This window comes from Anopheles moucheti, chromosome 3 (assembly GCF_943734755.1).
Source record: "Anopheles moucheti chromosome 3, idAnoMoucSN_F20_07, whole genome shotgun sequence".
NCBI classification, from domain to species: domain Eukaryota; kingdom Metazoa; phylum Arthropoda; class Insecta; order Diptera; family Culicidae; genus Anopheles; species Anopheles moucheti.
Genome location: NC_069141.1, coordinates 37,936,641 through 37,949,941, shown reverse-complemented (window position 1 = coordinate 37,949,941; position 13,301 = coordinate 37,936,641). Strand labels below are relative to the sequence as shown.

Genomic DNA, 13,301 nt, shown 5'->3' with positions numbered 1-13,301 from the left:
AATGCTCCACGGTATTTCAGTGCAACCATTTCAAGTCACATGGCCATCCATGGCGTGCTGTAATTTAGCACATGCCATATACCATGCAACACTATACAACATGTTCCGGTGCCCAATCGCAATTGCCCACTCACGTATCGCTAATGATAATTAGAGAGTGCACGCGAAACGAGCAACAAATTACTACCTCCGGGACCTCTAATGATGGCCGGCATAATCGAGAAGTCAATTCCCCAACAGGCTCGAGAAGCCATCCGTTGGCGCCAGACAGTGGGGGAGGGTGGTAAAACCCGAACCAGGCTCTATCCCTTGCTGTATGTGGATTATTTTGGTCGAGAAATGAACTCTTGTGTATGACGCAGCAAAGATCCTGCATGGCAATGACCGTGCGGATATTTCACAGCGATAGCTTCAAACCGGAACCTACGGAGCAGGTTGAGAAAGCTCCAAACATTCACAATATTGGAGAGTGGCAAAATCGGAACAAATAAAGTTTAATTAGTATTTGGGCTGGCACCTTTCTCTGGTGGTTAGCATAAGAATAGCTCTAAATGTTTCCCATCCTGTAACTCTTTAACTCTATTTTGTTTTGGCCTTCGCCCGTACCCTCGATAAGGTTATCCAGTTCATCGTCAACACAGAATCTGCTCAAGTTTTCCGGATCACCGGTGGCAAAAGCTTTTCGCACAATATCTCGTTTCAAGGATCGATATGAGCAATTTAACTCCATTGCCCTCCGTAGCACACATTGCCGTCTAGAGTGGTTCTTAGTATTTCTCGTTAGGTAACAAGCACTGATTCGATAATATCAGTGTCCATAAAACTCCGACGTCTTCTTCCACCTATCAAGTTTGTTTCTTTGCCTCGAAAGGAATATTGTTTTGAACTTTTAAATAAGTTGCTCATAAAGGGCTTATAATTGTGTTCGCTATTTAAATACATGCCGTCTGCTAGTTTGTAACGTAATCTTCGGACAAGAAACTATTTTCTGATCGACACGTGATAAAGTTATCTTGTGTTTGATACTGTTACTTCGCTAGTTTATTACCCTGTCCCAACCGGGATATCGTAATCTTCTATCCTGTTCATGTAGAAAATATCCCATCTCTGTCTTGGTTTGTTAAAATTAAATTGATTTTAATGATTTCATTGATGATAATGTGCTTAAAGTAATAATTATACTAATTAGTACTAAACTTACTTAAATTATTAAGTATACTTCTACTTCTACTAATAAGTTGTTGCGAAGTTGCTAAATAAAATTAATTAATGAATTTCGAAAGGAATTCCTTTAGAAGTGATGTTGTCTATTTCTGGGTGATGTAAAGCTCATCATCGATCTTAAATTGTATTGAATATGCTTAGAAAGTCAATTGAACTTGAACTTTGAGGACAGTAAATTCATTTTTCTTTATTGAAAAAGAATAATTCTTAGATTGAATGAGAATATTTCGACCTTTTGAGATATTTTTGTAATATTTTTGAATAATGCAAGTGAATAGCGAACTGCTCACTCAAAAATTCCAATAGTAGTTGACTTTAACAAAAATAGTGTGACAAAATGTATTGGTTTTATGTCGTTAATTTGAAGAATATGTTGCAGAATTGATGCCTACCGCGGATTAGCTTTAGACGAGAGCTAATCGCTTCCTGCTGAAGAAGTTAAAAATAATCGCTCTCCCAAACACTGCGAAACTCGGCAAGACGCAGCGAGGCGTGAATCAATTATTCTTAAGCAAGCTCCAACAAGGACGCTCGCACCAAAATCAAAACCCCAAGAGCAACGATTGGCTCGGATCGTCTAGCCTACAATGCCCATCCGTGAACCGGAACTCTCGGTCCAAACGCGTAAACCGCGCGCTTTTGCTGGAAAAGAGTATCCAAACACAACGACCGCGACCCATTCCCATTCAACCGGATAATGAGTCGTGAACATAAAATGAGCGATTTTATCTTCGCTTCCCCAGTTTCTGGAGGTTCCACCACCGACATCTTCACGACCAACCACGACCCGTTCTGATAGGATGGGTAACTAAGCGAAGATGAGCAAGAATGGATTTTGGTTCCTTTTTTTTGCGGGGGATAAACGCAAAGTCTTCTTGCTTACGTGGATGCCTTATTTACATTTCCGAAAGAGACTACAAAATGTTGGCAGGTTGGCAACATGGTTCGGGACTTTATCGTTTGTTCTACATCCTATCGTGTTCCTGTAAGATCGAAAGAAAATACTGCCGACGAGAGTGGAACCTGACAGTTTCGGGACAGCTACGGAAGGTTTAAGATTTTCAGCCAATTCTTCTTCTTTGGCTTTTTGCTCGCCAGCAGCTCCTGGAGCCCATCATCACCGATCCGTGGATGACATGAAAATTAGCCGGGCTGGGCAATATTTCGAATTTCATTGACGGTATCCCCCCTGAATGGCACGGATAATGGTCGGAGCTTTTTTTTTGGGTGATTTACCGGCACAAGATGTGATGAGATTTTGGGGTCACGGAACAAAAGACGATGATCTATCGTCAAGCTGGGAGCTGAGGTTGAAAAGATTCATTTTTTTTCCATTTAGTGGGCCTTCGGATACAACTCACCGCACTTATCCTGTTGGGTCATCTCGTTGAACCAGAGATTGTAAATTTAGCTTTTGAACCAGCAACGTCAAATGGGATGAAATTGGGACCGGATTTGTATCAGCAGTTTGTGTTTTTGGGAAGGAATTGCCTTGCCATTTTGTCATCCAGATGAAGTCTCGTGAAGTTAAAATTAAATCAAAATGGGCACCAAATAAAACAGAAATCTTTTAAAAGAACCTTACAACAAAGCAGAACGAAGTGTTTTGTTGCTGTTGATCCCACTCCCACGACGCAAGTTTTATAATCGGTCAAAGTTGAATTCAACTTGTTTGGCCCGGGTCACGATTTTCCATTCCATCAACGGTTCGTTCGGCTGTCAATGCTGACGGTCGCAAATTACAAAGTTCAACAATTTTGATTTATTGCGACACTAACAGCTGAATCAACAGTTCCAATGGCGGCACTGCACGCTGTAGACCCACACGGAGTTCTTTTATTTCTTTGCCCCACCCAGCTCATCCGGGGAGGTGGGAGTAACGCCAAGTGCTTGAGCAGCAAAATATACGCGAGAGTACATAACCTGGAGGTGCACTGGCAGGCGACTGGAGAGCCATTTATCACTCGCAAGACTAGCAACTGCGTTTGAAAGACGCCATAAAACGATAATGATTATTTATAAATACATCCACGAAAACTCAAATCCTGCACCACTTGTCACCCGGCGTCCCGATCAGGACGCCGCGAATGTCCCGGTTCGGTCGCAAACCTTCTCGAGTGGATACACCAACAGGCTCCAACAGGCAGGGTGGCCCCGGTTCGGAGCATTCGATTGTGAAATCGATATGCAATGGAATTGCCGTGCGGAAAAGGTCAGGCCAACCATCACGCCATGCCAGTCGTAAGGAGTCCCCTGGAGGTGACGCCCGGTTCCCAGAGTTGGAGAAGTGTTGAATAAAAATAGCGTCAAAAAAGCATTGTAATGAAAATGAAATAAAACTCGCCTCGTCGTCTCGTCACGTTCCCTGCACACCAAGGGTATCGTATTTCGGCGCTGAAGGTACTAGGACCAGGACGACGATGAAAAAACAGCACTTTATCGAGAAACGAGCAATAAAGTCATTACTTGTTTTGTTGGTGTTTGAGTTTTTGTTACTATCTAGCCATTGTAACTTATGGGATTTCATCTAAAATCGAATGCGTAATGTATAAGTATAAACATTAATTCTAATATTTGGAGAACTGTTGAATTCATATGTATCTTTGTTTTAGCACTTGAGAATAATAAATTGAGCAATATGAAATAATTGATCGATTCTCTCTGTGGTGAAAAACCTTAATAATGTAAGAAACTGCGGCTGATCTAGGCTCCAACAATCTAGGCTTCCAAAATTTCCTCTAATTCGCTAAAGGTCGTGAATTGAATCACATGTGAACCGGACCCTCGTGTATGAAGAATGCTAATCTACTTGACTTTCGTATGAAAATTAGTCTTGTAAGACATTATATGGCAAGCAGCTCTTTGAGGTTGAGGGTTTACTAGCTAGTTGCTGCAAATCACACAATACTTTACAAATTGTATTTGTTTATCTATTCTTCTACTGTTAACATTATCACAACGAAATAATTCTTAATATAACATCGTATAGATATTTCATTTATTTATTCATTTATAGCTATTCCAACAAAATAATACATCCGGGTCTCAAACGGGGACAAACCAAATGGAAAAATCTACATACTTTCTCACGTTGACAATTTTGATTGTAAGTTTGGCAGAGCGAGAAAGCATGTTTCCGTTTGGGTTGTCCGCGGGAGAATAAAAATAAGGGGGAATAAATTGTCAGACGTCGCCTATATCAAAAAAAGTTCGATTAAAAGATCACACGAGGAGTTATATAACTACTCCATAGCAAGATATTTTTCTTTTTCTTTCCTAGGTATATAGATACATTCAATAAACAGTTTGAGTTTGAAATTACATTAAACACTATTATTTCATCAATAATCTTCTTGTTTCTTTGATTTTTGCCTGTTTATCACTGTAGCTAAATATATTTTTTGTTTAGAGTTTGGATTATCTGTTAATGATTTGGAAACAAGTGTGTTGGGGGAGGGCCGGTGACGTATTGGTAGCGGCGGCGGTCTTCACGCGAACGGACCGGACCAAAATCCCATCCGGATCAATACTCCGTACTCAGGAACGACTATCCAGCTGTGGGTAAAAATAAAGCCACAGAAAACAAGAAATGGCCTGAGAAAGAAATAAGAAATGTCGATGAAGAAGATGAAGTGTGTTGATGGCATAATCTCAAACAAAGGCTTCCTATCCTTGTAGCCATGGTATAAAAAAAATATAATCATACAGTATTCCTCACAGTGTTACAAGCTACAAGTACGTTAGCAAACAAACTAAACGTTAACGGGCATACCCATTTACCTTCGATGAAGCTAAATCAGCAAGGCAAACCACCGACGAGGGAATCCTTCACCTTTACGCCGAATGGTCTAACCTGGGATATGTTTGCTTTTTTTTCGTCTCCTTGCTACACTTTTCTGTTGCCCGAGTTTACCGGCCAAAATAAACAATCATAAAACCGGCTGTAGGAACCTTCCCCAAAATTATGTTATTCACATTCCCCATGTACGATGTATTTCATTTCGGGTTCGCATGATTGTATTTACTTTGGTCTTTTAGTCAAAGTACCATGGAAAAATGGTTTTTGTTTTTATTCCTAACTCGTTAAAGAGGTGTTTAGATTGTATTCTCAAAGGACTTATTTTTATCTACCTTTTCTCAAAGGTTCATTCAACGAGATGCTTTTTTTAAATTATTTAAACTATTTTTTTAAACAATAATTTACAATAATCGTTTAATTGACTGCCACTTAAGGCCGGCTCGCGGCTGACCACAAACAGGTCAGCACATGCAAGTTTGTACAAATGGCAAAACTGTGATCCAAACTCCAGAATAGAACGAAAACGCCTGCAAGAGTTTTTGGGCTTGGCTTGAGCCGCGTTTACACGCTCAAATTTAGCTCAAGCCAAATATCTGTCTGGGACAGATAAATCACAAGCCATACAGTTTGCGCAAGCCTCGTTTACACGCAACGATATAACTGTGCTGTCTGGTTTGTACAAGCCAATTTGTGCAAATGACATGAACGTGTAAACCGGCCTTTAGCGTTACATTACGAATTTTTAAATGCTAACGAAGGAGAAAAAAGTTGTAACGTTCATCCCAATGGCATCACATATGCCTCAAAATGCATCCATTTGTAATGTTCTATTAACTTGCATGGTTAGCATGCATAGTTTCCCATTGTCATGGTTTGTCGGTTGGCAACGGAACACGCGCCACCCGGATAAATACAAAGCGCACACACCCACATAGGCACACATCCAGACAGTGATGTGTTTTCTAATTTCCATATTTTACAAACGCAACCATACAACGTTCTTACCGCTTACTGCGCAGGTGTTTAGTGTTCCGTGTGGGTGCTATAAATAAACAACAAACATCGAGCAGCACGAGGATGATACAGAGCTTACCGCTCAGGACGATAAGCACACACACCTCCCCCCGAAGGGGCGGAACGCCCAATGATGGAATAAAATGGAAAATCTATCTGTTTATCGCCTTCGCTTCATCTAGCATATATTCCCATCTTGCGCCCACGGCAAACGACAAACGGGGACGGCAGGTTGGTGGAATGCTCGTTCTAAGCACTGCTGACGTACGATTACTTTGTGCAAATGATGCTGATGTATCGAACATGGCCCCCGGTAAGCACCTGATGCGAGCAGCATCAATATTGGAACGCGTGTCGAGAGTCATCTCCACTTCTGGGAGCGATGATGGTGGTAAGTGTGACGGTTGACGATGGAAAGAATGGAAAGAACCGTGCGACGGATGGATCAGACGTTCGATGCATATCAAGTGCGAGATCCATCATACCGACCGGTGCACTGTGTGAGTCCTTTCAAAGCGAAACGTCGGTGCGGATATTCAAGATGCTTCTATCGCTCCATCAATTGTAACCTATGAATAGATTTTACAGCACTCGATACGGCGCCATTGATGGTTTCACATATTCCTTCTCTGCGCTTGTTTGTATTTTTGTGTTACTCTATGCGCACAGTTATGTTTTTATTTGTATAATACTGCTAGTAGGGTAACATTGTAACCAGCAATTCAAAAATGTAACTCAGTTTGGTGCAACGTTGTGAAGAAAAGTCACATTTTCCCAGTTTGTAGCGGACGATCAATCGATCCGGCGTAGTGCACGGTGTATCGAGTACGTCCTCAAGCGTGGCAGCACAAATCAGGTTAATGGCGTCTATGTAGTTGAGAGTCTCCCTGTATCGAAGCACTGAAAGTGGATTCGTTGAGCACGTTGCACCACGCATGGACGATTTGGAGAAAATGTGACCAACCGAACGGGGAAGGAAAAGGGCATGGCCGTAGACTGAACGTAGAGAAATCACTTCAGACGATTTGGTGTTTTTTTTTTCATTAGATCGGGCACGTTCCTTCCAATGGTTTGGTTTGTGGTTAGGTGGATTTCATACCACAACTATTTGAAAATGGAACGTGATTCGAGTGTGAGTGTCTGTTCCACAATCGGTGGAATGTTGTGTCTTTTTGGATATTGTCTTTGATCCTTTCGTGTTAAAGGTCCTTTCCGGTTTTTAGTTAAACAATTTTTACTCATTATAAAAAAGGTATGAGTATGCTGACAATTATTGCATTCTATTAATCATTAAATCATGAGCAATAAGCTTATTTGAACGTTCATATATGCATCCTAACGATGCACATTTCATCCTTTCAGCGTAATGTGCGGAGCGATAAATTTGCATACCGATGTCAATGTCACATCGTTACCAATTCATGCTCATTACGGAGACACAGATTGTAATAACAACCATAGCGCAAAAAAATACACGAAAACAAACCAATGAAATTATTCAGGGAACCACTGAGTCCATGGGCCAAACGACTGAATAAAGCTGTCTATTGTTGCTGCATTTGGTGCTCCCGGCAGAGATAGAATCAATGTCATAGATATCACCTGGTAATGGAACGCCCGTGTTAGGCAAGGGCAAACGTCCGCGAAGATAATGGAATGAAATATTCAACGCGAAGGAACAAAACAATACAAAACGAAGGGCTCCCGAAGGGCTCTATAAATAAGCATGTCTTTGCTGGGAGGTGCAATTGAAAATGTATTGTATTTCTGATTTTTCCTTCCCGTGTCTGGCACGCTAATTGGAGTTACATCGACTCATTTCCACTTAGTTTGTTTTCAACGAAACATAACAACCCGACAAGAATTTCGAGATATTTCCGGCACATTACGAAAGTGTATTAAAAATAACTTTACTGTAAATTGTCATTACAAGAAGGAGGGACATAAGTGAAAGTGATTTCATTAAGAAATTTCCACTTCAATACGATCGCGCTGGGGAAAATGGTGGCTATTCTAAAAGTGGCCTTTAACATTTTTGTTCTGGCAGTTCATGCTTTTGTCCTCCCTTTGGTTCCCTTCCCTTAAATAAACTATCTGTCTGCCATCCATCCATTCACACTGTCAAAGCAAAGGTCCGAGGTTTTGTGAATTTATTTCTGTGTGAGTAGGGCTAGACAACATTTGGCAAACCAATGATCTTTTCTGCTCAAACGCAGGTCCTGTGGATCTTCTGAAAATACGAAAGTTTTGTTTCAATTTCGTGTGTAACAACAAGCGGCTGGGAATTGTTCCTTAGCTCGGAGTGTGGTAATAATATTTACAGATGAAAATTAAATTACATGGTACGGCAAAGCACAATCCTCAAATGTACTTTGATTTAAAATAAACTGTTTATTTATGTTACGTAGGTTGAGACAAACTTATAACGTGTAACGGATGAACGGATGGGAATGTTTGACGCGTCTCATATTTAAAATATTTAACATAACTAATTTATTGTAACTTTTTTCTATTGAAATAAATTATTTTATTTCGTATTTTATTTAAAAGATTTGCTTTTATGGAGCGGCCCGGTGGCATGATGGTTGCGGAGCCGATCTTCACACGAACGGACCGGACCAAATCCTATCTGGACCAATCCCCCGTAGCAAGGACTGACTATCCGGCTACGTGGTAAAATAAGTCGATACGGCCAGGCCGTTCTAACGAAACAAAAAAAGATATTCATTAACGCTAAAATGACTTTAAAGAGATTGTAACCCCTAACAATTGGGCGGCCCAATTGGGTGGCATGATGGTAGCGGCGCCGGTCTACGGAGCGGACCGCAAAAAACCCCATCCGGACCCAAAAACCCCATACGCAGGACTGACTATTCAGCTACGAGTAAATAAATTCACAGAAAACCAGAAATGGCAGGTTTAGACCACTTTTGGTTGTTGTGCTGATAAAGAAGAAGAACCCTAACAGAAGTCAACCGAATATGTAGCTTAAATTTTATTTCAATTGGACAACAAAATGGCCTACATTTATAAACTGCGCCCATTTTAATTACCAAACAAGCTCAGAAAGCTTTGTGGTGGTTGTGTCCTTTCTGAACCGTGGCTGGATAGTCAAAACGCTGCATATAATTGTGGAATGGTCAGAATGCGGTTTTGTACCGGGTTGGCCGTGTGACACACTTGCGCTATAACCATTGAACCATTGAGCAATGCATCCATTCTATTTGTTGGTCATGTGTTTCGTCCAGACAATAAATAAAGATATGATAATAAAGCTTTAACGCTAAATTGACCGGACCTTTTCCAGCTGAGTTTATGCGTTACTTTTACGTATCTATTTTATAGTACGACCTATAAACAACATTTTTAAAAATTTCTGGTCTACCAAACTGATCAAAAAGTGGAAAACGCTTGGTTGTTCTGGTGTCAAATTAAATCCCACAGTGCTTTAAGTTTTGGAAATGTAAATGCTTCAGCACTTATTTCGGGTTTCAATTGGAATCAAATGTTTAAAGCTACATAGAATTTACGGCATTCAAATATTCATGAATAATATGTGACAGGTTTGGAATCAAAATGCTTATGAAAACAATATTCCCCACTTTCCTTTGGTTTCCCATCAACTATTTCCCATCCACCTACCTGTATAACAGTTTTCCTAGGCCCGTGTGCATGGTGCAGCTGTTGGGCCATCGGGATGTTATGTTGCTGGTTCACGATCGGCTGCAGCGGCATGGGCAGCTGCAGCGGAAGCTTCTGGGCCAGCTTGTCCGGTTGCGACAGTGGGTTCGTGTTGTTGGCGCGCACGAGATCCAGCGCCAGCAACGCTTTCGGACCACGCGGCGTAAAATAGACCGCCTGTTGCTGCTGCTGGTGGTGCTGCTGGGCCACCACCAACTGGCCATGTTGCTGGTGCAGGTGGTGCTGTTGCTGTGGCTGCGACTGCTGACTAGCCAGCCCAACGGTGGCCCCCGATGCTCCCAACCCCACCACGGACTGCGAACCCCCGCCGGAGCTCTGCTGGCCGCCCACACCCGAGCCGGACTGGCTCAGCACGATCGTGGCCGGTTGCTGTTGCTGCTGCTGCAGCTGCTGGCTGCTGATCGTTTGCGTGAACGACTGGGACTGCTGCAGGTTCTTGTTCTTATCCAGCAGCGGGTGAATCGTGTCGGTTAGCGGCGTCCGGAAGCTGGTGGCCGTGGCCAGGTTGGCCGATTTGTTCTTGTTGTTGTCCAGCTTCTTCTTGCCGTGGGACGCCGCCAGTCGCTTCCACGAGAGCGCATTTATGAAGAGGGAGTGCTTCTTCAAGTTCTTCTCGAGCGCATTCTTCTCCGACAGGATGCGGGCACTGTCCGCGTTGTTGTTGTTGTTGTTGTTGTTGCGCTCCTGTATACTATTGCCGTTGTTGTTATTGCCACCGCTGATGTTGTTGTTGATGTTGTTAATGTTCGCACTGCCGGTGATGATGTTGTTTTGGTGCGTTTGCTGCAACAGCAGCAGGTTGTTGCTGGTGTTGTTGTTGTTGTTGTTGTTGCTATGGTTGTTGTTTCCCGATCCGGCATTGTTGTTGCCATGGGAGCCGAGCAGGTTCGCGCTGCTGCTGTTGTTGTTCTTGCAGTCATCCTTGCTCATGTTCAGCCCGTGGCTGTTGTTGTTGTTGTTGTTAGGCACCGTTTGTATCAGGTTCGGCGGTTTCGTTTGCGCGCTTTCGCGATTCTTCGCATTGTTCAGCTGCTCGTAGGAGTAGTTGTTGAGCGGAAAGTCGGCCGAGTTCGAGGACGACAGTGTGCCGGCACTGTGATGGTGCGTCGAGTAGATGGGTCGACGCTCCCGTGGGCTAAAGCTCAGTACCGTACCCATGATGCTACCGTTCGCCTAGCGAAGTTCGTCGTTCGGGCACCAATAGTTTTGATTCTCGTTGTGGATGTCCACGTCCTACTTTCGTTCCCTCTGTTCGCTTGTCAGAGAGTTAAAATAAGACCACGCAAGAGCTGAAGGAGATCAGTGGGATGTTTACTTTCGAATTTTACTTTTTACAAAAAATATATTGGTCCTTTGGCAAAGGCTTGTTCAAGCAGTGTCTTCTGCGTGGACCGAGATTACAAGCTTCTGTTTAGTTTTTAGGTGAGTAATAATCTTCCAATCGGATGTATCCTGGGCCCCGTCCCATAGGGAGTTGCCCTTTTCCGCAAATTTTCACACGTCCCCCTGCTGGATGGAGTTTTCCTTCCTGATTACGTATTTACCGTTCGATGTGTGCGTGTACGCTGCCGTGTGTTTCGCAGCACAGGATCACGTGCGTACGCTTGTGTTGGTACGCGTATTGTTATGGTGCTGTGTATTATTCACCGATGGCGAGATTCCGATTACGTACTTTCTTCGTTTCGGCCAACCATCGCTACCGTTCCATTCACAAAACGCACCACTCTTTCGCACTCACACGCAGCACACTAGCGCACAAACACATTCGCTCCCCCTTGACGGTGGTACGTTTTCCCGCGACTCGGAAAAAAATTCCCGCACTCCAGACCACGGCACAATCGTCGTTTGCTGCTGCACGGCTGAATGTTGTTCTCATCGAGGTTGGACGAAGCAATGGGAGCAAATTATTGTACGTTGGCTTCTCTTCTACCCAAAATACAGCTTACTTGCAAATTTTTCTCACTTCCAACGTGTTCACTGCATTGTCAACTGCACGACGAACACAAACACCACACAATCACTAAAAGGATGCGAATGTTTCATTCAAAACAAGGATAATAAACTTTGTGAAACGATACAAATCCTGTTAAGCGTAATAAATATAAACGAAAGAACATTTTAAAATGCTTCACAAGCTAATGTTCGGAATTATTAACAATATGCACATTTAATAACATGCAAGGAAGATTTGTCTCAAGCCGATTGGAACTTTCCACTAGCAGCACACTTGATGTATTATTTTAACGCGTTGCGTCTTGTTGTCTTTCATTCATAGGAGTTTTTCTACCTCGATGGGCATACAACTCCCCACACGCACACACACACACACACTCTTGCAGTAAGGATCCACGGCAGTGTAAAGGAGTGATATGTCCTGTCAGGATGTTGCGAAAAATTCTCCTACCAAGCTCCCCAGGACACGTACCTATTCCTCGAGATAGAACAGGAGCTCACTCACACACGTGTATATTCGCACACGGTTAGTGCCTGCTTGCCTGTTGGGAAATTGTGCCCCATTTCCAAGCACCAAAATCTGTCTCAAAAAAAAAACAGACGCATATGAAATATTGAACGAATTGGCCTACTACAATTGTGACCTTTTTGATGAGAATATTATGATATTAAGCTATTCATTTGCTATATTATTCTAACACCACCAGATACATAGTAATACACTTTCGAATAATAATGCTATTTTATCTCAAATTTCACCTCAAACTCTTGTTGCACTTTTTTTGTCTAATTTACATGGGAAAATACACCCGAATGGCGATGCTAGGGGGAACGTGTTGTGAAGTAAAAAAAAATCACAGAAATTACAAGCATTTTCCATCAAAGAGCTCCGAGCGCTAAAGATTGGGTGAAGGCATTGTGTCTTGCTTTCTCTTTCGCTCCCAAAGCAGCGTGGATGCTTGAATCGAGTTTTCACGTTCGTTCTCTTTCACACACGGAAAGGCATTGCGAAATGCGCTAGAATGGAGACACTTTTTTCTTCAGTAAACACACACCACGTATGTTTTCGTTCGGCAACTCCTATTGATTGGTTGCTTTTTAACCATTCTAATCGATGACACGTTTCGCAAATGCATTTTTCTGTTCATTTCTCATCAATCCTACATGGCGTTGGTGGCACCTTTCCAGAGGAGCTTCACAAAGATTATCCATCACATTTTGCTGGTTATGTAGGCGTATTGCGTACCTTTAGCGAACTTTCCTCTTCCCTACTAGTTGGGGCCAGAAACGAGATCCGTGAAAAACCCTCAAACTGGGTTTTCCTGCACTGCACCCGGGGCCACACTATCCACCAACAAACACTGCCACCCTCTCCACTCGCACACAGACTATCTACTGTCTTCCGTAAAGAGCGACCGGATCGGGGTGGGGGCGGTGACGAAAGAAAATCCGACCGACCAGACACTCTGGATCTGACTGAGCCGTGCTTTTGCGAACCAGCGGATGGGAAGCCTTTACATTTTTCCGGACTGCTACAAGCGCAACCGGACACTAATACATCCATGCATCGTGGCTCTCCGATCGGGTAAAAAGAAACCACCAACCCTCC

General features: G+C 42.9%; 1 protein-coding gene across 1 annotated transcript in view; it reads right to left on the bottom strand.

Moving 5' to 3' along the window:
• Positions 1-10,897, bottom strand: part of LOC128303210 (cyclin-dependent kinase 5 activator 1) — a 49,016-nt gene extending 38,119 nt beyond the window's left edge. The window contains exon 1 of the mRNA XM_053040082.1: positions 9,680-10,897. Coding sequence (XP_052896042.1) covers positions 9,680-10,897 — 1,218 coding nt within the window. The remainder of the gene's footprint in view (positions 1-9,679) is intronic.
• Positions 10,898-13,301: the final 2,404 nt, after the last annotated feature.